Source organism: Triturus cristatus, chromosome 7 (assembly GCF_964204655.1).
Source record: "Triturus cristatus chromosome 7, aTriCri1.1, whole genome shotgun sequence".
NCBI lineage: Eukaryota > Metazoa > Chordata > Amphibia > Caudata > Salamandridae > Triturus > Triturus cristatus.
In genome coordinates, this window is record NC_140590.1 from 1,082,452,188 (window position 1) to 1,082,478,761 (window position 26,574).

A 26,574-nucleotide genomic window follows, 5' to 3' on the forward strand; every position below is an offset into this window, starting at 1 on the left:
CTTAGGGTATTGACAGGAACTAGATCTGCTCTACAACAGGGGTCCACTGCATATATTATATCAAACTAAAACCTCAACTCACCTCTTGAGACCCACAACAACAAGGTTGCATGCTTGACACGCAGCCTTAAAGGTGAGTGGATGGCACTGCAAACCACGCAGGAGACTCGTCTCTGGTTGAGCAATTGACACCCCTAAGAAACTCTAGCCCTAGCAATTAAAGGCTGGGAAAACATAAAGATTTTTACATTGGGAGATGTGTGTAAGGGTGATGCCATGAAACAATACAAGGACCTACATAATGAGTATAGCCTACTTAGGTCCCAGTTTTTTCACTTCCTCAAATTGCATCACACACTGCACCCCCTCCAGGAGGAACTCCAGTGACGACCTGAATTTAACCCTCTAGAAGCCAAACTGATCTTAGTGCCACTAGGGAAAGGCAGTATATCACAGTTTTGTAGATCAGTGAAAACTAATGCTTCAGACCTTTTGGTCGATCTAGGGGCAACTTCGGAAACCGAACTAAGAACATTAGACAATGATAAATGAAGAGAAACCTTGGCAGCTCCCTACACTCTGACAAATTCAGCCCAAACCTGACCAAATATTATATTGCCATAGGTTATATTATACCCCAGATCAGCTGCATAAAATTAATCGTGCATACCCATTGGTATGCGCCCACATCAGATCTTCAATAGGTACTTTACTACACATAGCTTGGGAATGCCAGACATAGAACATTATTGGAGATGATTCCAGTATTTCCTATCCACATCACATTACATCACTTGGGCACTCGCTAGATCTCGCACCCAAAGTGCATTTCCAGGGGATTATGAAGAAGCAAGGCGGGAACTGCACTAGCTTCACCCTTATAGATCTTGGTTACCTAGGGCCAGATGTACGACCCTTACATTATGCGACTTGCACATTCCATCACTTTGCGACTCACAAAATGCAATTTACAGCAGTGTCTCAGACACTGTTAGCGATTCCTAATGGGGTCGCAAATTGCCTGCCTCATTAATAAAACATGGTACATTCCATTGTATCTAATAAAGAGAGTTGCATATGCTATTTTGCGAGTCACCGACTCGCAAAATAGCATTTGTACATGCCAGGGCCCATTTTCCAGTCTCAAACGGGACAATTAATCGTTTGCGACAGCAAAAAACGGCGGTACATCTGAGGAAATTCAGTTTTCGATCTCGATCATATTGACCCGCCATTTTGTATTCCGCCGCCATTTTATGTTGCCCTCACTCAGGCAGCACGGCGAACGAAGTCCTTTCTGCTTTTACTGCAATATCGTGTCAAAATAGCCTTCTGTCTCTGTTTACAAAGCTGGTGTCAGGGACTGGCCGAGTACACTAATCCCCGTCTGGTTTTCCTAATCCTTGTCTCAACTATCTGCTGGCTCATACTATTCTCTTCTAAACTTTATCTTATCTTCTGGCCTTCACTGTTCTCTGCTCGTATTTTCTCGTTTCAAGACTATCCTCCAAAAATACACATATGTATCTTGCCATCTGCAAGCCAGTTACAGACATGTTAATACATTAACCTGTGGGGAGGGTGACAAACACAGTTGAAGGAGAGGCTTCTTCGAGTTACTCGATATCTTGTTTTTAAGTTCTCTCTATTGGTCATGTCTCATTTTTTGACTTCCCTTTTTGGCTCTCTATGTATATATTGGGTGTGTTTCTGGTTAATATATATGTCATCTATATACTGTATAAGATTGTGCGCCACGGAGTGAAGTGGCAGTCTCCTGAGAACATACCGTGTGTACTTCTAGGACAACTGTACTAGCTGCAGCTAATAAATCTGATCTTTTACGCCTGACAGAGTGTCCCGTGTCTCTGTTACTTAAAGCAGGAGAACTCAGGAGATTAAGGCGTGTCCTGCGCCGCCAGGCCCATAAGGTTCTGGTTCTTCACATCTGGCCCTTAATCACTAAGTGCGATATAGCCAAACACTGGAGAACTCCACTCCCCCAAGCTACTAGAATGGAAACAGGGAATGGACCACTGTTGCACACTCGAGAAGGCTGTTTATACAGCCAGATGTTGCCCCTACAAACACAACAAAGTCTGGTGTCCATGACCTCGCATACTTTAGTCTGATGCACACTTTACACACAATTGTTATATACCCTAGAGGACCGATGGAGAAAGTCATGATGGGTCCACTGACAACATTAGCTTTCTGCACTGCGAATAAACCCTTTAGCACTCAATCTCTTATCGTATTGCACGTTACGATTACAGACGTTTGGATTAACACATATGTAAATCATACTGTAATCACTTATGTCACCCATATAAGCCATATTTGTTTTACTTGTCCTTCAAGAATTCAAAACAATAAAAATGTTTAAAAGAAAAGAGATCAACAGCTATCTCTACAACCGTGGATGGTGCTTCATTAAGAAGAATGTGTTATGAACTCCTGATCAGAGAGAACATCACTCAGATCTTTGGTGATGAGCAACAACTGATACTGAAGCATGTCACAATAGTAGGTGAGGGATTTGCATCCTTTTAATAAAATAATTCAGTAGAACTAGTCAGTCAGAACAAAGTAGTACTTTACTGCAAATGATTCTGCTGGAACAAACCTGTCTCACCTTATTGTCGGTTGAATTCCCTTCCGGGTACATATTTATCTACTTATTGCTTTCGCTATTGAACACATTGTATTCGGTTGTAAAGGAAATACTAAAATTCCGTATTTGACTTGTTGAACAGTATTTGTGTCAGTAATAAAAGAGATTGAAGTAATGCTTGCAATTTGTATAACCACAGGCATTCACTCAGAGAAGCATCCCAACCCATAATTCTTTTGCATATCATGCCACCTCAGTTTGAACTCAATATGCAAAGTAGCCTTGACCCTGGCCCTCATGAGAACCGTCCAGCCTGAACTGCCAGGCCAGGTCCTTAACGTAATATAAAGAAGCAGCCTAGGAACAGTTTCCTCCTGATATCCTGATAAGACTTGGTTCCAGTAGAAGCGTGAGCATGGGACCCATGTCTGGGCATACTGTTGCCATGTAGGGTGGTACATCAAATGCACAAAAAGAGATGGTAGGAATGCTTGCAATTAGTCTAACCACTGGCAATCAATCTGGGTAGCATCCAAACCCATTGTTCTTTTGTTCACCGTGCTACCTCAGTTTGGACCCAACCATATGCAAATCAGCCTCTACCCTACTCCTCATGGGAACAAGTTTTTGTATACTTCAGCAGGTCACCCTAAGAGGGATGGGTATACCTAGACATGGGTTTCATGCACATTGTTTTACTGGAACAAAGATAATCATGGCTGATGAGCCCTTATCAGGGTGAAACCTGTCCTTGATTGCTTGTGTTCTGAATCACGGAGGACCTGGCCTGGCAGTTCGGGGTTGACTGTTCCCATTGGAGCAGGGTCAAGACTGATTTTCATATGACTGGGTCCAAACTGTTGTGATAATTTGTGCAAATAATGATATATTGGGATAGGGCAAGTGTGATTACCGGTGGCAGAGATCATTTCAAGCATTCCATCCATCACTTTTTGCCTACTTCAGTCTGAAGAACGAACATCCATAAAGTAAAATAATACACCGCTCCTAAATTGATGGGTAAAGTTTCTAAAGCAGCATTCTTTTGCCACTGGTTTATTATAAACAGCTTACGTTTGTAGGGAAATTGTGTCCTTCTACATTGTAAAGATGGTGCACTAGTAATAGCTCAAAAGATATATCCTGGAGAAGCTTTCAGAAAAGATAGATACAAGATTTAATATAGCTTACCAATGTAGTGCGTAGGTCTCTGAAAGTCGTTTTATATTCTTCTATGTTAATGTCACCATTCTAAAAGAAACAATGAGAAGGATGGATTATTGTAACAAAAAAGGTAATATAAAACATCTACAAAAAAATAGATTCATGCAACTAACATCCATCAAGACAGGGAACAGGGCATCAGGATAACTGCACAGCTGGAACGGAATTGCACAATGATTCCCTGAAAGATGCTCAATTAGGCAAAAAGCAAAAACAACAGTTGATGGACAGAATGCAGAACAATGTCATACATTCACTCCAGTACAGAGATCTGGGCCTAAATCCATCGTTTTTTTGCTCACCATGCCATTCCGGTTTAACCCAGCCATTTGCAAATCAGTCTTGACCCTGTGTCTCATGGGAACAGTCCAGCCCGAACTGCCAAGCCAGGTCCTCCCTGGACTGAAAACAAGCAATTAGGCAAAACAGCATGATACTCAAAATTCAGTGGTGGCTCAAGTATTCTAGATCATGGAAAAGGTGGAATTTTACAGACAGACTGGCCAGTGTGTTTATGCACTGTGACTGAATGCATCCAGGCCAAGAAGCCATGTTCGAATCTGCTGGTGTTATCTCTAAAGAGGTGCATGACCTGCCCATTAGAAAACCTGCAGCAGTGGCATGGGAATGGTCTTACTACAAAAAAGGGAGGAAGGCTTCGCTGTGGGCAACTATATCTAAAATTTCAGGAGTTTGAGATATTGTGGATCTATACTGAAAATTATGTATCGTGAAAGCTTTTGTGCATCATGTCTGAGATTGCCTGGTAAGAATGAGTCAGGCAGTCACATAAGCTAACATGTCAACATTTTGAAACAAGGAAGAGGGGATTTAAGCAAATAAAATCGTGGGTCTTAATTTTTCTCAATGACGTATATTGAAGCAAAGGCGATTTCTTGCAGTTTAAAGCTGAAATTAAGACAAAATTAGCAGTCTCCAGACTGAATCGGGTCAGTTGGCATGTATGCATAAGTGGCATGTCCCAGCCTTGCTGACTTTCGGTTTCTCTGGCCTGAAGTCTAAAATCACCAAGAAGCTCTGTGCTGAATCATTTCAATTGCTTTCTGCACCTGTTTATTTCCAGCAGTCAATTCTCAGTGTGTGGAGAACGGAAGCTCTGTAAAGGCATTAATCTTGATAATTGGCATTTCAAACAATGTTGAAACAGAATATCATAATTATTTAGTCCCATGCCAAAATATTCAGAAACCTACATCAAACTGCACTCACTGAATAAAAATGTTGCATTTGTATGAGAATCAATCAATCAATCAGGTTTTATAAAGCGCAACTACTCACCCACAAGGGTCTCAAGGCACTGGGGGGGAGGGGCGTCTCTGTGGCGTGCTGGGGTCATCTGAAAAACTAGGTCTTGAGGTCTTTCCTGAACTGGGGCAGTGTGTGGGTTTGAAGGAAGCGGATGGAGAGGTTGTTCCAGGCCTTGGCTGTGAGGTAGGAGAAAGGCTTCACTTCCACTCTGGTCTTGTAGATGCGTGGGACGGTGGCCAGAGAGAGGTCAGCTGATCGGAGGTGTCTCTTGGGTGCGTGGAAGGAGAGGCAGTCATTTAGGTATGCTGGTCCGATGTTGTGGAGGGCCTTGTAAGCGTGGGTGATGAGCTTGAAGGTTATTCTTCTTTCGATGGGGAGCCAGTGGAGATCGTGGAGGTGTTGGGTGATGTGGTGGTCGCGGGGTATGTCTAGGACTTATCTGGCTGTGGCAATCTGGAAGGTCTGGAGCTTGTGAAGTACTTTCTTGTTGATTTTGGCCTAGAGAGCGTTGCCGTAATCCAGTTCGATGTTGATGAGGGCATGCGTGACAGTTTTTCTGGATTCGGGAGGGATTCATCTGAATGTTTGTTTCAGTACGCGGGGGTGTTGAAACATGCTGAAGATACGGCGTTGATCTGGCGGTTCATCGTGAGAGCTGAGTCTAGTATAATGCAGAGGTTTCGTGCATGGTCCGTCGTGGTGGGGGGGCTTCTGAGGGTGGGGACCACCTGGTGTCATCCCAGGCGGATGGGGTTGGGCCAAGGATGAGGACTTCTGTTTTCTCTGAGTTGAGTTTCAGGCAGCTCCTCTTCATCTAGGTGGCGATGTCTTTCACCCCTTCTTGGAATTTGTGCCTGGTGATGTTGGGTACTTTGGTGAGGGATAAGATGAGCTGGGTGTTGTTGGCGTAGGAGACTATGTTGAGCCCATGGTTTCTGACAATGGTTGCGAGGGGGCCATGTAGATGTTGAAGAGGGTGGGGATGAGGGAGGATCCCAGGGCACTCCACATCTGGTATCTGTTGGTTCTGAGAGAAAAGGCGGGAGTCTGACTTGCTGAGTTCTGCTTGTGAAAAATAAGCATATTCAGTCAAGGGCCTTTCTGTGGATGCTGGCGTCGTGTAGTCTGGTAGCTAGGGTGCAGTGGGAGACAGTGTTGAAGGCAGCTGAGCAGTTGAGGAGGATGAGAGCTGCTGTTTGGCCCTGGTTGAGGAGGGAGTGGATGTTGTTGGTGGTGGCGAGTATGTGTACTGTTGGTTTTCCTAAGGAGAAGTGGATGCAGTGCTGGTATGTCCAGAGGAGTTCTGTTGTGTGGGCTGTAGGAGATGCTCTTTCCATCTGCGAAGACTGTATCAAGTGTGTGTCCCGCTGTGTGCGTGGGGGTGGTGACAGGTTGCTTTAGTCCTATGTTGGCAAGGTCTCTAGGAGGCGGGTGGTGTTGGGATCGTCGTGGTTGTCCAGGTGGAAGTTTAGGTCTTCAAGTAGAATGTAGTCTGTGGAGGCGAGGGCATGGGGTGTGATGAGGTCGGTGATGGTGTTGGTAAAAGGAACGTGGGGGCCAGGCAGCCCGTAGATGAGGGTTCCGCTTAGAGTCATTTTGGGGTTGGTTTGGTTCTGGAAGTGGAGATGTTCCATGAGGGTCATAGCGTCGTCCAGGTCTGTGGTTGTAATGCGGAGAGAGCTTTTGCGGACGATGGCAATGCCTCGTACTGGGCGGTCTTTTCTCAAGATCTTGTATCCTGGGGAATGGCAGTTGCGAGGTCGGGCGCAGAGTTGGCTTTGGTCCAGGTTACTTTGAGGAAGGCAACATCGGACGTGTGGGTGTTGAGGAGGTCTCAGATTTCTATGGTGTGCTTGTGTAGGGAGCACATGTTGAGGAGGATACAGTTCAGTGGTTAGTTTGCGATGATGTCCGGTAGGCTGGGGGCCGCTACAGGAGTCCGGAGGTGGGTGAAGGTGCAGCAGCAGTGTCGGCAGGAGATCGGGCTTTGGGTGTCGCTAGGTGTTGAAAGCTGGCATTTGTTGCTGCGTCTGAAGTTGAGAGAGTGAAGGGTGATGGAGTCGTAGCGGAGGCGGATCAGAAGACCAGGGTCCCTGGTGCTGGTCGTGGTTGGGTCACGAACGGGTGCAGACAGGCGTGCCTTTGGTGCACCAGTGGCGCAGCTGCCCAGAGGCTGCCATTAAGTAGGGGTTGGGGGCGGTCAGCTGGGAAGTGGTAGCAGGAGTGGGAAGGACACACTGGAGGGGCCACCAGGGCTGCAGCGGCAGGGAGAGCGAAACTGTAAAAGAGAGAGCAAAAGAAAAAAAGAGGGCACATAAGAGAAAATAGAAAGTAAAAAGGGAAGGGGAAGGGGAGAGCAAAAGAGAGAAGAGGGAGCAAAAGAGAAAAGAGAGAGCACAAGAGAAAATAGGGAGCAAAAGGGGAAAGAGAGAGCACAAGAGAAAAGAGGGAGCAAAAGAGAAAAGAGAGAGGAAAAAAGAGATAAGAGAGCACAGGAAAAAAAGCGGAACAGCGGAAGAGCAGAGTGCTCTTAAACTGGACCACTAGGGATGAGGTGCAGGCAGGAGCCTGCAGGTGGAGGAGGGCCTTAAACCTATGGCAGAACGGAGAGCACAGGTCTCTTAGGACAGCACTTAGTGGTGGAGCTGCGCGGGAGAGAGCAGTCACACTGATCAGGTCAGTGTTTTTGTTCTTCTTGCCGCACATCGGCCACCATTAAGTAGGGGTCGGTGGAGGGCGGTCAGCTGGGAGGTGGGAAGTACACGCTGGAGAGGGAGAGGCCACAGGGGCCAGCAGCAGCAGAGAGCGCAAAACTGTAAAAGAGAGAGCAAAAGAGAAAAAGAGGGAGCAAAAGAGAAAAGAGAGAGCAAAAAGAGAAAGGAGAGAGCAAAAGAGAAAAGACGAAGCAAAAGTGAAAAAAGAGCGCACAAGAGAAAAGAGGGAGCAAAAGAGAAAAGAAAGCATAAGAGAAAAGAGAGAGCACAACAGAAAAAAGGGAGAAAAGAGAAAAGAGGCTGCAGAGGGCACAGAAAAAAGCAGAACAGCAGAAAAGCAGAGTGCTTTCCCACTGGACCATCAGGGATGAGGCGCAGGCATGAGCTTACGGGTGGACAAGGGCCTCAAACCTATGGAAGAACGGAGAGCACAAGTCTCTCAGGGCAGCACTTAGAGATGGAGCTGCGTGGGGTAGAGCAGTCACACTCATAGCTTGGGAAGTGTTTTAAAATAAAAATGTATTTTAATATTTTAAAAATGTGTATTTAATATGTATATTTTGTAATTGGTTAGTTGGATTATTGTTAATTTTATTTATAAGTGAATGTGTATGTAATTTTTTTAAACTTTTTTAAAGTATCACATTTAATGTGTTTTAATATACATTTTTGTGTCATGTTTGTGCATATTTTATAAACAATAGATTTTTAAACGTTTATTCAATCCTATTTTGCTTTTTGGGGTAGGTTGTTGAGTTTGTAGAGCAGGGTCAGAAGTATTTTAAGTATATGTTTTAATGCTTTAAATTAATCAATTATATGTTAATATGTTAAGTTGTTAGCTAAATATGAAAATTATCTACATATGTTTTTGGGGCACAATTCATAATTATTTCGGTCTTTTGTATAATTGTTGAACATGTATTTCAAAATTTGTTTTATTTATTTCTTTTGAATATTTTTTGTTTATGTTTGTTCTGTATTATAACTTATTATAATTAGTTTTTGATGGTATATTTTTGTTGGTTTGTTTGATTTGCAGGTAATGCTTTGGAAGTATTTTCAAATATATCTGTATTCATTCTAAATTGCAATTATGTATTATTAATTGGTAAAACTGTTTCACAATTATGTCATTTAAGTGATAAGTGATTTATATTGATTTTATACATTTTTGGTTATACCTATTTATTTTTAAATTTATAAATACCTGTTTTAGGTAATTTGCATTTCCAGTTATCATGCTTATTGTTATGTCTGTCTATTGATCTATATTTTAACTTTTTTACATTTATTATTAATATTGTGATTTTAAATGCTACATTTTATTTACATTGATTCGTATTTATTATTTTGTATATGTTTTGTTCTCAGCTGTGATAATTATTCAGGTCTTTTTTTTACAATATGATTATATTTATACTTTGATTCTCTGCATTTGTTTTATTATTTTGGTTTTGAATAATAAATGTGATTATTTTAGAGATCTGCATGTTCTGTACTGCTGTTTATGTGCACATGCAAATAGTAAATCTAACTCTTCCAAAATCCAACATTTTCACTAATGTTGCTCAATTTAGAGTGGAAATAATATATCTGAGCCCTTGAAGTCCAACACTTTCTGTACTGTTGCTTATGGTGTAGAGGGAATAGTAAACCTGCCCCCCTTAAGTGTCTAATATGTTCCCCACTGTTGTATACATTGGAGAGGGAATTTTAAATCTGACATCTCCAAAGTCCAACACTTTCCATGCTCTTTCTCAGGTTGTAGTGAAAGTAGTAAATATAACCCCTACAAAGTCCAACACATTTACCAATGTTCAGTTCGGAGTGGAAATAGTAAATCTGACTACTACAAAATCCAACGCTTTACTTGCTATTGGTCAGTCAGGAGTGGGAACATTATTTCTAACCGCACCAAAGTCCAACACTATCCAAACTGCTCCTCATATTTTAAAAGCCACTTGAAATTGTGTGTTTCAAGTGTTTGTCTCTCCTCTTAAGGCACTAATTAGTACCTCTCTTTCTACAGCAATAGTGTCTGAACATTGGAAGTCCTCGTGGTCAAACCCTTTAAAAAAGCAAATCTCATCCCACAGAGGCCAGTAATTATAGACCTATTTCACTTATCACTGCTATTGCTAAGTTAGTTGAGAAGTTTGTAGCACATTGGATTTATAACTAGATGGAAAAGCATAATTTATTGGATGAGACTCAAAGGAGATTTAGACAGCATTGTTGAACTGAGTCAGGCTTAGTGACTGCACTGGACCAGGATAAGGGAAACAAGACTCCTTGATAGAGCTAGACCTTGTCACCATTTTTTACACAGTGGATCCTGCTTTCCAAATTAGGCGGTTAGAGTGAATGGGTATTATGCTGCTGCTCTCAGCTGGTTTGACTCTTTTTTTGATGAATAGGAAAGCAATACTGAAAATACCTTCAATTCCTGCTGTTCTATTTAAATGTATATGAGACCATTTGCAGCAGTATTCAAAAGAATTGGATGTAAAAATATTTTATATGCAGATGACTGAGAGAGATTTTTCTGGTAGTGAAAAATGTATGGATAGAGCCTGCTGGGACTGAACTCTTCAAAGACAGCAGTGATTGCCTTTGGAAAAGTCAATCTCTGGTCCCCGTTGATGTTGCCTACCATTTTGGTGAGCCCTCCTATAGCATTAAAAAAGTAAAAAGCTAAGGATTCCCAATGGATAAACATCTGGGCTGTCTTCCGCAAATAAGTGTGGTGGTCTCTTGCTTGTTTTTTACAACTTAGGCTACTTCGTGAGATCTTTCCATTCATCCCAAATAAGGGTACAGTGGTTGTGGCTAATGCAGCAATCAATTCTTTGTAAGCTTCAGCAAGTGCAAAATGCTCTGAGAAGTGCACTTTTTAGCATACCTAAATGGGAAAGTGTCTTTGGATTTGGAAATTCTCTCTTTTGGCTTTCAGTGGGGCGACCTAAATAATGTAAAACTCTGTGACTTTGCCATAAGGCAGTTCACAGTACAGTTCAAAACGCTATGCAAAATCTGCTAAGAATAAAAGTACTAGAAATCTACACTCAGATAATCTACTCCTTCTGCATGTGCCGACAGCGAACTATAACAGAACTTGGGGCAGAACATTTTTGGTGCTAGCTGCACAGCTGTGGAATGAATTTACAATTTATCTTCAAGCTCAGAGCTGCTTGTTGTCCTTTTTAGAAAAGGTGTGAAAACATATCTGTTTACTTAATGAAGGGCAATAGAGATATCAGGGTATGTATCACTGAAATATTCAGGCACCAAGAAGCCTTGGGGCAAACGTTGGCACATAACAATTACAAATTCCAATCAAATCAGTAATTGTATTTCCTCCAGTGTCCAACATTTTCCCTACTGCTGCTTATGATGCAAAATAAATCTTTTCCTAGTGTTGCTTAGGTTGGAGTGAGAGAAATACATTTTATTTTCTTGATGTATGTGCCTTTATACCTTTGTTTGCATGGTGTTAAACAGTGTGTTTTTTTATTTTATATTAAGGGCCTGATTCTGATGCGGTTGCTCTGTTTAAATTGGATCGAGAAGGCGTCTTTCCAACCGACTCGGAAAAGTTTTCAACCAGCTGAGTATGTTGCGAGTTAGGCATTAAGAATACACCAATCCAAACCAGCGGCATTTGGAATGACCAAGCCGTACGGAGCAGAATTGTACATCTCTATGTCCCGTGTTTCCAAAGGACTGAGTATAAAGCTGGATTTGGACATCCTTTCCAAATCGTGCCGTCCGACTCGAATCGACAGTCGGAATCAGACTTTGGGGGCCATTGAAGTCAATGGGAGTCCAACCAAATTGTATCTGGAAGCATCCGGATGCATCATACTCGGCTGGTTGGACTCTCCAGATCCGATTCAGTTGGAAACCATTCCCAAACCCATTCAGTTGGGAAGCTTCCCAAACCGCATCAGAATCAGGCCCTAAGTTGGAGGTAAAATGGTAATAATTTTTTTTCTTGTTTTTAAGTTGTATGTATTTTTATTTATGTTTTAGGATTTAATTAAAACAAGTACTTGTGATCATATTTTAAGTTTCTTTATTAAAACGTTTTTAAACGTCTATTTGTTTTAGTAGTTATTGATTATGTATACGTTAGTTTAACTCTTATATTTATATTTTATGTTTTTTAAGTGTTTTTCTTTTATCTTTGAAGAATTTTAAATGTAGTCATGCTTTTTCAGATTTTTATGATTTAATAAGTGCATTTTATAATTTCAAATATGTTTCTTTTTTAATTATATATCTATACATTATATATACACATACATATAGATATACAGTTTATTATAATGTACTTTTATTAAATGATTTAATTATCCTTTAACTGAGTTTGGAGTGGGACTAGTATTCTGAACCCCGCCAAAGTCCAACATTTTCATAGCTGTTGCTCATTATGGAGTGAGGATAGTAAACCTGAGCATCCAAAGTCCAATACTTTCCATACTGTTGCTTGGATTGGATTTTGTTTGAAGTTATATATTTATTCATATGTTTAACTTATTACATTTATGTTAACTTTTCTGTATTTTATATACATACATATATATTATATTTATATATATATCAATTTGTTGTTAAACTTAATACAGTTAGTTTTAATGATAAAAACAATTAAATATATACCTATCTGTTTTTTTGATATTTTGTCTACAGAATTATTGTAGTCAATATTATTGTACTTTACTTAGTAAATATTTAAAGTTGATATTTGAGGATTGGCTGAAAATTGTGAAAATATACTATTCTGTGGGAAACTAAAAAACATGTGGAACTGAGAAACCTACTATAAATCCACATAAACTTTGCAGCAGAATTGGATACTTCTATTCACAAAACTCTGTTGCTGCTATTTACCATAAGACCAACACAGATCACCACAGTAACCTTCAGGCAACATGTATAAAGCAATGCCAAGTCCTATAAAGCAGACTTTTTTTCTATTAGATCATCTTAGGATATCGGAAACATATCATAGATTCCCCTGAATGACGTCACAGGAATAGAATACATAGGGGGATATTCTCAAGAACAAGTGTTGTTATTCATCGCAAAATTTGCTTAACGTGACTTTGCATATCGCAGTCTATTGCGGGAAAATAACACCGTCTCAACACGGCTGCACCATGTGATAGTTCCATGATAATGCACCAAATGACCGCGTTAAAACTAACGCAACGCAGGAAAAACGCGAAAAAACGAACGCGGAAAAAGTTGCAATGTCCCAAATCACGATACAAAAATCAGCGATAACCAGTGACAGCCCTGCAATTCCCATGCCTCATGCGTGAACATGCACCATAAAAGCAGTCAAAAATAAAAAAAATACATAAATAAACTGCGTAGCACCATGGATGTACACGGACCGAGTGCAGAAGACAACGCAAACCCCACAAGCCCCACAGACGACCAGGCCAGGACCTCGGATCAGGGAAAGACAAGGGCAAGAAGAAGAGGAAGACGCGGTTCAGACCGCAAGAAAACAGGATCCTGATAACGGAGGTGACAGAACACCATCAACCACTGTTCGTCAACTCCACTGTGTCATTGGCAACAAAAAGTGGGATATGGCAATCCATCGTGGACAAGATGAATGCAGTCTGAGTGCTGAGGAGGACAATGGAAGACGTCAAGAGGCGCTGGAATGATGTGAAGCGCAAAACCAAGCAGAAACTCGCCAACAATCAGAAGCCAGCAATGCAGACAGGAGGCAGGAGTCCAGCGCCACAGGAGGAGCTGGATGAAATGGAGAAAATGGTCTCCACAGTCATCAGTGTTGAGACGGTGGCAGGATTTGTGGGACCCCACACTGCCCAACAAGACCTGACACAAAAGCAACAGGGTGAGTAATGAGCCACGTGTTTTCTAAGTGATGTATTGTCTTGACGCTCACTCTATCCTGTAGTCACTTCCTTATCCTCACATAAACCACTGTCTCCCCACCCTCCATTCCTTGTTCCCTTCTAGGGGCAATCTCATATGTAATGATGTGTAAGTACTGTCACCAATGGATCGATGCCCAGTGTGAATAAAACACTGTGTGCATCAAATATCATTTGTCCTAGTGCTGATTTTGAATTTATGTTTTGACCAATGTGATTTTTGTGAATTGTTTTATCACTTTTTGGGACCTCTGTTCCTACGTACTGTCCTTTTCCCAGGTTCCAGAGACTAGTTTTGGGTTTACCCATCTTAGGTAACACATCTGTAAAGGAGCAGGTCACACTCGGACACATCCACATGCAAAACAACCCCTGACATCAACAACACATCTGCAGACAAAACATGCCCCAGACTCCCAACTCCCACCAAGAGACCAATGTACCCAAGTATGCAACCTCTCAGCACTGTAGAGGCACAGAAGTCAAACGCACACCACATGAAAGGGATAAGGGGCAACAAAATCAGAGCTGCAGGGGCGACTCTCCCAAAATGCAGCACACACACATAACATGCAGAGCACATCAACATTGACAACAATGTGGTACAAACCGCAACATGTCCAAAACAGAACAGGGGACACAATTGGGGCCCCTTGTCTGTAGAAACGGGCCAATCCCTCTTGGCATGGCAGGGAAATGTGAGTTGAAAATGGCCAAACCGCGTTGAATTGTTCACTGGCCCGCATCAAATAGTCAGCTCCTCACAAACAGTCACAATGTACAGTGTCATGCAGTCTGTATGTAAACTTGTACAATGCGTCAACATACATGTCAACACAATATTCACATGCATCTCCCCTTCACATGGCAGAGGGACAATCAACACCTCCTGCAGTGCAGACCAGACAACTCCTCAGTGATGATGAAGAGGACCTCAACACCGTCGCCCTACAACAGCTCATGGACATCTACGGCAACCCACCTCCAGGAGCAAGGCAGCCCAGCTGCATCCTGGAGGCCCCACCCCCTGCACAGACTACACAGCAGGAGGCACACACCACCATGGGTGGCTCCCAGCACCTCACCCAAGCACACATCGCATTCCAAGGCCAGGTGTTAGAATGCAAGAGGGAGGTGGCTGAACAGGTGCGGGTGGGGATCAAACTCATGGCAACCGTACTAGATCACATACACGGGTGCCTAATTCCCATCATGGACCACTTACACTCAACAACGGATACACACACTGCGACATAGAAACACGCATTTGCACATTTCCAGGACTGAACCACTCCCAAAGACCCGGGATAATCATTCACACCAGTCCACTCCTCTAATGTATTGATGGGAGGACGACTGAGCTACATGTCCAAGGTCTTACCCACTGCTTGGGGTGACTAGGTTGCGTCCGCTGTACACCGCACAATGTAATTGGTAGGGCCAAGGGCCACCATGCATACGTAATGAGCACGCAGACACACTGTGATAGTCAGTTGAACTGGCTACGGGCATGTGCGCCCAGCCGCTGTTTATTACCAGGACCACATGACCAGTGACACCTTTGCTGATGGATGTGAGGTGAGTGTGATCCAGCCCTCAGGGAGTGGTTGGAGCTGGCAACAACTACAACAGTGATCACTACTGAAGTGGATACAGAAAACAACCACATAACACAAACAACAAACGAGGCATGATGGTGGTAGCCGGAGCAAGTAGAGAGGTTACCCAATATTCAGTCAGAAGGTTCAGTGAGTTGCAGTGCACTGAGGTAGGGGCACCAGAGCTGAGCGTTCTCATGTGAGAAGTTGTCTCGGATTGTGTCCCTTCGGGATATCCCTGTTGCAGCTGCAGTAGGGTGTGTTACACCTGCCACATCTTACCCATCATCGTCCCAGGTCCTCCACATTGCCTGAGGTGACATAGCTCCTGGTGTGTAGCTGGACTACCACCTCCAGTGTGCATTCCTGCCTTCTGGTTGTTGCCTCCTGCCCTCCCATTGTCTGTGCCTTCTTCTGTCTGCACACTTGCCTCATCTTCCTCATCATCTTCCCAGGTCTTCCCCACTGCATGAGGTGGCATTGTTGCGTGAGCTGTCCACAAAACTCAATCAGAAACGGTCCATGAGTTGTGGGGAACTGAGTTAGTGCACCTGAAGAGCTGAGCAGGGTATCAAGATGATGATGGCATCCAAGACAGGAGTGTGCAACTCTGTTAGCCTGGCTGTAAGACTCTTTCGACTCCGGCAGTTGTCGATGGGAGGTGGTCCTGGAAGTGGTGGCATGTGCATCCTGCGGTGATGCGTCATCCGGGCAGGTCAGGACTGGATTTGATGTGTGAGCCCTGGTGGACCGCAGTTGTGGACTTAGAGGCCACACAAAAGTCAGTCAGACGGTGTCCATGACTTGAGCTGCACAGAGTTAGTGGCCCCGGATGCAGTGTGGCCGGCACAGGCAAACCGCCACGGAACGGTGACTTGCGGTGCACTGAGATAGGGACACCAGAGCAGAGCAGGTCCTCATCGATGTCCAAGGTGAATGTCGCAGATTGATTCAGGGGACAGTGGAAGGTGTTCTTCCAGGGTATGATGCAGAGTGCAGAACCAGGCAGAAACAGTCAATATGGAGGTGATGAATGCCACAGACTCATTTTTAACACCAAGTCAGTATCAGCTACATGATGATGAAGACAACCCCCGGCCATAGACTCAGACGCCACCAAAGTTCAACCAGAGAGTGTCCATGAATTTCAACCAGAGCTGAAAGGGGATGCAGTCTGCGATGAGGCCTTTACAATGGTATAAACTCTGCCATGAATAAATCAAGACTCAGTTCCAAATGTGTGACCTACTGGACCGCCGTGTGGGCCAGAGCCAGCGGTCATCGCGGGCCAAGAGCTGTTCAGCCAGCTGCTCCTGGAAGTCTCAAACATGGCATTGGAATAGCATGTGGCGATGATTTGTGGTTGACGGAGGTAGAACCACCGGAACTGAGCATGTGCGACAATGCCGTGTCCTGCCTGATCCAGACTGGATTGGATGTGTTTGAGGCCGGGTGGACCGCAGTGTAGGCAGTACACAGATAACACAGCGGTTCTGGACCGCAGTATAGGCCAAAGGCAGTAGTCAGCAAGCTACCACAGACACATGTCTTTGGAATGCTATGCACAGAGTCGGTGGCACTACATCAAAGGGAATACAGTGACATAAAATGCCCCATTCACATATAGACTCGGCCATCATGAAATCAAGACTCAGTTCCAAATGTGTGACCTACTGGACGGCAGTGTGGGCCGGAGACAGCGGTGGAGTACGTCAACGAGAAATGAGTACTGCAGACCTGTCTCGCGGAGGCCAGGGATGGTCTAAGGAGGCTGCCAAGGTCACAGGCCTCGGGCTTGGAGCCTGCGCCGCCACGTGGTGGGCCCTCCTTGACACACGCCAGTGTCGGAAGGTGTGCAGTGAGGCCTGGATGCGCAGGGGCAGGCAAGACGGTTCTGGGGACCAGCGACCTGGGGTGCTGCAGGCGCACAGGATCGCAGGCACCACTGTTCACTGTGTTGGCCTCATGGCAGGGTGAAAGGCACCGCCCTGTCAGACACATTGGCGATTGTGGAAGAGGACCACGCCCAGAACAAAGGGCTTTTTATTCACACTCTTATGCTGGCCTGGCATACGACGGGCCAGCCCACTCCGCTAACGCTTACAGGGGGGGACGTGACAAGCTACTATTCCACGATCTTCCCCACTGGCTGAGGTAACATGGTTGTGTCCACTGTCCAGTACACTCCAAACACCAGCAGTGTATGTCAACATGGAAATGTTCATGGTCTGCATACTCAGGTCTGTCGGGCAGAGCCACACCACACTTGGCATTGTGTACATTCACGTTCATAGGTCAAATGCCCCCTTCTCACATGCCTGGTTCCCACCTCGCCCCACATTCTGCTATTGTGGGGCTGAGGTGCCATGCCATTGCTGGCTTGTTTACATGGCTAGCCCAGGTTGCCACAGTAAGTTGTGTTGTCGTGTCTGGTATGTGGGCATGTTGGTTGTCATGTTGTATGTGATTTTGTTATGTGTGCATTCCCAGAGTTGTGAGTTGTAAAGTTGGTGGAGTTGAGGTGTGCTGTGGTTTCAGTTGTTACTTACCGACGAGCAGTGCATATCAACAGGTGCCAGCCTCAAAGCGCTGGTTGATGATGGACTGTCGGAAGATGATGGGATCATGGCAACTGCCTGGGTAGTTGGCGACAACATTGGTGAAGAGTTCCCGGTGGTCCACTATTGCCTGCACATTGATGGAATGCGTGTGCTTCCTGTTGTGGTGATTGTGTGCAGTGGCGGTCGGGGGCACGAGGAGTACATGTGTGCAGTCGATTGCCCCCAACACGTTTGGGAAGCCAGCTATGGTGTAGAAGACTTGCTTGGTCTCCAGCGGTTCCTGCGCAGTGTGTGGGAAGTGCAGGTGCTGGGGTACTGAGCTGATGATGGCATCCAAGACAGGTGTGAGGAACTTGGATAGGGCTGGCTGTGTGACTCCTCCGACTCTGGCAGTTGTTGTTTGGAAGGTACCAGAGGCCAACAAGTGCAGCACCGCCAACGGCTTTGTCTGCGGAGGGATGTTGATTGTCCTGTGGGTGGTGGCGGTGGGTGTTGTGGCCCTCTTGGGTGTCCGAGCTGCATGATCAGTGGCTCCATGGCATCTGTTGCTCTTTAGGTGTGGCTGTGGGTAGGGCTCCCTTTCATGGTGCAGGTTGTTGTCCGACTTTACACCAGGTCAGAGCAGATGTTAAATCCCTGCTGCCAACGCGCCTTATCACCTGTTTTGTGATCTTATCGCAGATCTGGCTGGTCATTGAGAATGTTGCGAAGTGGTGTTTTCGCTGCTTTTTGCACAGGAATGCCTGCTCTGCATCTCATTAGTGTTAGTTGCCGGTGTGAGAAAGTGGCCTGATATATGCTGTCCACTAGTTCTAGTGGGCACCTTGTATCAGTCCAAACAATCCCTTATGGTGAATTGGTTAAAGACAACCTTTATTGAAAGCTATCCTAGTGGTAGCTATGGAGAGCAGCCTTCAGGCTAAGTCTTGAAGGAATGTAAAGCAGCTTGCTTTACCAGTCTATAATCTCTTGGATCATCACATGAAACAACCACACCAGGTATATATTAAAAATATATGTATTTAGGATAAAACACACCCCTCTAGCATCTTTATGAGACTGGAGTTTTAAGTACTTAATTTACAAGTTAGGAATCAACAGTAATAGCACAAATTCATGGGCCCTAGGGGCGTACCAAACCATATACCACTAAAGTGGTATAAGAACCATGACAGAACGAGACACAAGGCCTAGAGCCTGTAGAATCGCTGGGACCCCAAGGAACCACCCAAGGTAGTGACACGTGTGCAGTGTGTAAACACAACCGCGGGTTCCCGTTAGCTCCTATGGCCAATGTCGCGGTTGGAAATTTAAAGATTAGGGACACTTAGAATCGAGTCAGGACCAAACCCTTTTGGACTTAAGAGGTTCTAGGGCTAGCACCCATGGGAGCACCGGAGTACTCAAGTTACCTCACCCAGGGAAGCCGGGTGCATAGGTGTCTTTTGGTATCGGGTCGCGTCGTCGATTGCAATGGAAGCTGGCAAAGAACTGCTGCTGCCGTGAAGAGGAGAAGTGTCCAAAGAGATCCAAGCCTGGATCTAGAATGGAAGGAACCTGAAAGCAGAGGGGAAAGAGTCTGGGTCACTAGCCAGTGTCCGAGGGCAGGATGCACCAATGCCCACAGATGTCGGGTGCTTCAGGTGAGTTGATGGGTGCCTTGATTCTTCAGCCACGAGGTCCAGGAGGCGTCGACAAACTCCACGAGCCGGATTCGAGCTGTCCCATAAAGTCTGTTGAGTGCTGCGGTATCGGCGACCAGAATTGACCCAACAAGCATTGGCAACGGCAAGTCACTGAAAATCAGAGAAAGGACTGCTGTGCAGACCAGCAAGGTTTGAGGGACTAACCCAGCAAGGGTAAGTCAGGGCACGTCTGGAGCAACCAGGAAAGCCCAAGCAGAAGAGGAGTTACCTTCGTGAGAATCTACTAGCCAATGGGCTAGCGATCGTGAAGGAGCCTCAAGCGGTCGCACTTGAAACTGGCCCACGGGTCACTCGTGGAGTGGAGGCCAGTAATCTTCAGTGCAGGAGGTGCTCAAGGCTGGGGCTACTCAGAGCCCAAAGCACAACTTTGAGGAAGTCCCAGAAGATAGTGTTGCTGCAAAAGTTCATGGTGTCCAGGGGTCATGGTTCCACGTCACCCACGATAGCTACGGGCCTCAGCTTTGTGGTGGACTCAGGGTAGCCTCGGGGAAGTCTGGAAATCAGCCTCTGGGGATACAAAGACTTCGGCGTCCGGCGGGAGCTTCAGCGATGCAGACCGGTCAGTTGCTTCTTTGGTGCCTACCAAGCAGATGAATCACTCCTTGACCCCAATGGAGATTTCTTCAGTTTTCTAGTCAGGATAGAACGTCGAAGGTCCAGGATATATGTTGCAGAGTTTTGTCCAGGGTAATCGAAAGTCGCAAGGACTGGGTTCCCATACTTATACTAAGTTTGGGGGTTGGACATACTCTAGGGAGCCACCTATGGGAGGGTTTGGAAAGAGGGGTGGTTACACCCATTTCCTTTGTCCAGTTTCACACCAGAGCTGGGGCAGGTAGCCCCTGCAACCGGTTTGAACTGAACTATGCTCAGGGACACCAAGTGTGCCCCCAGTGCAGGACTTCAAAGCACCAGAGAGTGCTCCAGCCCAGCCCCAATACACATCTGCCTGTCTGGGGAGGTGGTTACACCTCCCTGGGACAGGAAACCTATTGTCCAGGCCTCCCCTGCTGGAGTTTCGGTCAGCAGCAGGAGGCCAGAATCGTGTCTGTGGCAGAGGCATCCATTTTGTGATGCCAGGGCTCAGGAAAGTCCTACCGGGTTAGACCAGTGTGAACATGTCTCTCCCTCTAGAAGGGTGGAATGCTACCCCTGCCACCAGAACTGGCGGGGTGGGGGGGTAGTATTCCAAAGCGGTTGACACCAAACACGACATGTTTCCGTGCAGCCATCCCAAAGTTAGCATTTACCGCGAGGTTATAATGCACTTAAGAGTATATGGTCAGGCTGCACCACAAACAGCATCAGAGGAGATACTGCGAACGCTGCAGAGGGGCTCTGCTCATGCAGGGGCACCCCCTCACATAAAAACTAAGCACTCTGCCTTCAGGATTAAGGCCTGCCATAGGAGTGACTTATAGGTTTTATGTGTGTGTGCAATGATAGTGATATAGGTAGCCTATACCACTGTAAGGGGTGCAAGCACACCCTTACCCAGGCTGCAGTAGCAGACCGGTGGTGCCATTTTGGAGTGCTTCCCAGGGGTGGCATAATACATGCTTCAGCCCCTGGTAGGCCTCTGAGGTACCTATGCCCTAGGTACATAGTATACCATATACTAAGGGCTTATAAGGCACTCCAGAGTCCAATTAGAAATGTACCTAATGTACATGGAAACCATTTTACAGAGAAAGCAGTACTGGGGCCCTGAATAGCAGGATCCCAGTCCAACTAAGTCATAAACCAGCAAAACACCAGGCAAAAAGTGGGGGCAACCATATAGTCATATTCCACCTTCCTACAGCCGGTGTCATCCGTGGCGATGTTTTTTGCGTCTGCTATCGCAGGTAAACTGTTGATATCGGATGTTAGCACCAGCTTGTGAATGGTGAGATAAATTTCTCACCACTTTGGGGGCGATAAGTGCCGCTAACTCGTCGATCGTTCTTGAGAATATGCCCCTTAGTGTGCTAGTAAGTAGTTCCCTTCCCTCAATATTTCTCTTTATTTGACCCTGCTTGTGGATTACACCTACTTACACACTAATAATTCGAAATCACTTGGGCTTTAGTAGGATCGATTTCTTTAAGTTAGACGTCTCCTGATTCCCTTTTGAGCTTTATTTGATTATTTGGATCTGGCACAAACCTAATTAGGTTGATTTGCACCTCTAAACTTCTTCTCAACAGGTACTGAGTTGAAAACCACAAAACCGCTCTGCCTCAGCATTGTTCCTATACTTTTTTTAGCATTTGACCAAGTAAGTATCTAGAATTTCTCTATAACTAGTAATATCTATTTTAAATCAGACTGGGTCCTGTCGACCAAGAACACACAATGTGAGAACTTCATTGAAAAACCAGGCATCTATGCAGGGAACCCTTCCTAGATAGTATTCATACCCTCTCGGGCAGGACTAACATTTTTTGGCCCTCTAGATGACGTGTTACGACTTCCCACAGGCAGAATGAATGAGCGATTTTATGTGCTGACCTGAGAGTAAATGGCCTCTAAGGCATGACCCCCCTGAAGCTTTATCTAAACACTAGGGTTGAACAGATTGCCTAACCAATGTTTCTACGTAGAAGTGTAGAGAGGTTAAAAGAAAATAATTCTGACTTACTTTGTCCGTGAAACAGCATATGAAGGACCTGCAGTCTGAAATAGAATTGAAGGTACAAAGTGAAAAACAAGCATTATATCTACAAAATTGATGATGACTTTTGCTTTGACCCCAAACATAGGGGCAGATTTACAAGCCCCTTGCGTCACTTTTGCACCGTTGTTGCGTCACTTTTGTGACGCAGCGGCACCGTAAAAGTTGCGGCCCTTTTACAACATGACGCATCTAGGGAGCTGCGTCACGTTGTGAAGCCCTGCGCCACATTAAACCTGCGTCAGGTTTAATGTATGCAGGGTGGGTGTTCCGTTGCAGGAAGCCCCGTAAAAGTGACGCAGTGAAATCTACAAGATTTCACTGAGTCACTTTTACGTCCATGCTGCGTCAAAACCCTGCGCCTGTTTGAAGCAGGCGTAAGGAGTGATGCAGCATGTTAGGCATAGGGCGCCCCTGAGCATTGCTGGAGTTGCGTCGTGCTTACGACACGACTCCAGCAATGCGGGACTTTTCCATCAACATGGTGCGCCGTATTGTAAATACGGCGCATCCATGGTGACGCAAGGATTTGGCATGTTGGTGCAGGGAAAGTGATGCATCTCTACAGATGCGTCACTTTCTTGTAAATCTGCCCCATAGTTCGGCTCAGATAAAAATGGTCACCAGATGGATCAACCTACAGGATTTTTTTTGTTTAATCCCTCTTGTTTGGTTGAGAAGATTGGTCACGATTCCCACAAAACTCAATTAAAAAGCAACCTACACATATTTTGGCACGCAGTGTGTACAGTTTTTGCCTTTGGGAGCTTTCCCTTGCCAGTTGGACTCCTCAATCTTATTCTTGAGCAATAATGAGGATCTGGAAGATTCTGGCTGCACTTGGGGTGGTGGTGAACACCACCCAAAGCTTGGCACAAAAGGAGGTTTTTGCAATGTTTTATGCATGAGTATGCAGGACACAATGTTAGCTGATTTGGCGTTTTGCATTTTTTTTTTTACACCAAGTTCCAGGGTGATACAATTCTCACTCGTGTGGCTGTATCTGTTGCCTCCAGGAATCTTTCCATGCATAAAATCATGCGCTTTCTCTCCGTTTTATGTCTGGCCTAGAGACAACTTTAGCTGTCTTGCCAGACTATGGGACATATTTAAAAGGCGGCGATAGAAAATTATCGCCGCTTTTGCGGCCGGTTTCGGCCGAAAAGCGGCGATAATTTTATCGCCTAATTAGCAAGGTCACGCTAACGCGTGAAACCTTACATAAGCGCACCTATTCCTAATGCCCAGCTTTGCATCTCTAATGAGATGCAAAGTGGGCGTTCCTGACCTGACATGACAGGAGAAATGTCGCTAAGCGACATTTCTCCTATCATCAAGCCCCACGCTATGAAGCATAGCGGCAGGAAAAGTAGCAATAACCCCTGTTATCGCTACTTTGCTTACGCCTGCTTCAGGACTGACTTAGCCATGATATCCTATGGAAGGTGGACATCATGGCTAAATTTGTGAGTCCCTATCAACAAGCTAACGCCACATTTCGAGAGATTATCACTGGGTTTTCGGCGATAATCTCACGTTAGGCAGTTAGCGCTAGGATTTTTATCGCTTTTGAGATAAGCGTTGCTAATAGCACGCTATCTCAGCGATAAAAATCCACGCTAGCCGGCGATAATTATCCTAGCGCTAAGTGTGCTTAGCGATAATTATCGCCGGTTGTTGCTGATATGCCCCTATGATTTTATAAAAATTCATAAATAGAAAATAAACAAATATATTCGTAGGATGTGGGGTTACGTCCAGAGCTGCTAATTGTGGAACTGGCATGGCCGCAACACCCTGTGATTCTGGGCAAATCATTTAATCTCCCAGCGCCTAAAAACAAAATAATGTGACTCTGTGTAATGTAACTGATGCTCATGTAAAGCGCGCTGATACCTTTGAATCGAGTTGGTGCTATATAAAACTGTAAAACAAAAACATAGAGTGGCTTTCGGTTAGTGGTCTTCTCCATTGGTCTGTTCAGCTGCCATTCACATTTTGCTACCACCCACCACAGCATACAAAAATACAATTTTTTTTGTTTAATCCCTCTTGTTTGGTTGAGAAGATTGGTCACGATTCCCACAAAACTCAATTAAAAAGCAACCTACACATATTTTGGCATGGAGTGTGTACAGTTTTTGCCTTTGGGAGCTTTCCCCTTGCCAGTTGGACTCCTCAATCTTTTTCTTGAGCAATAATGAGGATCTGGAAGATTCTGTCTGCACTTGGGGTGATGGTGAACACCACCCAAAGCTTGGCACAAAGGGAGGTTTTTGCAATGTTTTATGCATGAGTATGCAGGAAGAAATGTTAGCTGATTTGGCGTTTTGCAGTTTTTTATTTTTACACCAAGTTCCAGGGAGATTCAATTCTCACTCATGTGGCTGTATCTGTCGCCTCCAGGAAGCTTTCCATGCATAAAATCACGTGCTTTCTCTCGTTTTATGTCTGGCCTAGAGACAACTTTAGCTGACTTGCCAGACTATGGGACATATTTAAAAGGCGGCGATAGAAAATTATCGCCTAATTAGCAAGGTCACGCTAACGCGTGAAACCTTACATAAGCGCACCTATTCTTAATGCCCAGCTTTGCATATCTAATGAGATGCAAAGTGGGCGTTCCTGACCTGACATGACAGGAGACATGTCGCTAAGCGACATTTCTCCTATCATCAAGCCCCACGCTATGAAGCATAGCGGCAGGAAAAGTAGCGATAACCCCTGTTATCGCTACTTTGCTTACGCCTGCTTCAGGACTGACTTAGCCATGATATCCTATGGAAGGTGGATATCATGGCTAAATTTGTGAGTCCCTATCAACAAGCTAACGCCACATTTCGAGAGATTATCACTGGGTTTTCAGCGATAATCTTACGTTAGGCAGTTAGCGCTAGGATTTTTATCGCTTTTGAGATAAGCGTTGCTAATAGCACGCTTACTCAGCGATAAAAATCCACGCTAGCCGGCGATAATTATCCTAGCGCTAAGTGTGCTTAGCGATAATTATCGCCGGTTGTTGCTGATATGCCCCTATGATTTTATAAAAATTCATAAATAGAAAATAAACAAATATATTCGTAGGATGTGGGGTTACGTCCAGAGCTGCTAATTGTGGAACTGGCATGGCCGCAACAATCTGTGATTCTGGGCAAATCATTTAATCTCCCAGCGCCTAAAAACAAAATAATGTGACCCTGTGTAATGTAACTGATGCTCATGTAAAGCGCGCTGATACCTTTGAATCGAGTTGGTGCTATACAAAACTGTAAAACAAAAACATAGAGTGGCTTTCGGTTAGTGGTCTTCTCCATTGGTCTGTCCAGATGCCATTCACATTTTGCTACCACCCACCACAGCATACGAAATAGGGTAGTATGTCAGCCCACTTCAGCCTTTTTCCTCTACTCACTGTGAGCAACTGCATTTTCAACTACATATGTACTTGTCCATTTTAAAAGTAGTCCACTGTGACAGGGCTGGTGGGCTAATCTCTGTATATATATTTTTTAATTTACATTCTCTTTTTTTGCTTTGTCAGTGTTCACTTTTTTATATTTGCAGCACCACCCTGTAATGCAAACTGATGTTCTAAGGAGCATGTCTTGGTTGCTCTGTGAGTACACCTACCAGTAGTGCTCAACTTGACCCCGTGGTTTCCGTTGCTCAGCACTGGCACTTAATCATCAACAGCGGCGCTTATAGCGTGAACTCGACCCAATGGTATTGGAGCGTTTTTCATGAGCACCAGTTAGGGACACATTTATTTTTGGTAGGCACCAGGAGATTAAGGGGCATATTTACAAGCAGGCATTAAAAAATTATCGCCGCTTTTGCGGCGGTTTTCGGCCGAAAAGCGGCGATAATTTTATCGCCTAATTAGCAAGGCCACGCTAACGCGTCAAACCTTGCTTTAGCGTAGGGATTCTGAACGCCCAGCTTTGCATCTCTAATGAGATGCAAAGTGGGCGTTCCTGACCTAACATGACAGGAGAAATGTCGCTAAGCGACATTTCTCCTATCATCAAGCCCCACGCTATGAAGCATAGCGTCAGGAAAAGTAGCGATAACCCCTGTTATCGCTACTTTCCTTACGCCTGCTTCAGGACTGACTTAGCCATGATATCCTATGGAGGGTGGATATCCTGGCTAAGTTTGTGAGTCCCTATCAGCAAGCTAACGCCACATTGCGTGAGATTATCGCTGGGTTTCCAGCGATAATCTCACGTTAGGCAGTTAGCGTGAGGATTTTTATCGCTGAGGAGTTAAGCGTTGCTAATAGCACGCTATCTCAGCGATAAAAATCCACGT

General features: G+C 44.9%; 1 protein-coding gene across 1 annotated transcript in view; it reads right to left on the bottom strand.

The window, feature by feature from the left end:
• Positions 1-26,574, bottom strand: part of LOC146811132 (uncharacterized) — a 249,497-nt gene that overhangs the window by 190,870 nt on the left and 32,053 nt on the right. The window contains exons 3-5 of the mRNA XM_085614493.1: positions 24,160-24,187; positions 22,231-22,265; positions 3,806-3,865 (exon numbers count right to left, since the gene is read on the bottom strand). Coding sequence (XP_085470619.1) covers positions 3,806-3,865; positions 22,231-22,265; positions 24,160-24,187 — 123 coding nt within the window. The remainder of the gene's footprint in view (positions 1-3,805; positions 3,866-22,230; positions 22,266-24,159; positions 24,188-26,574) is intronic.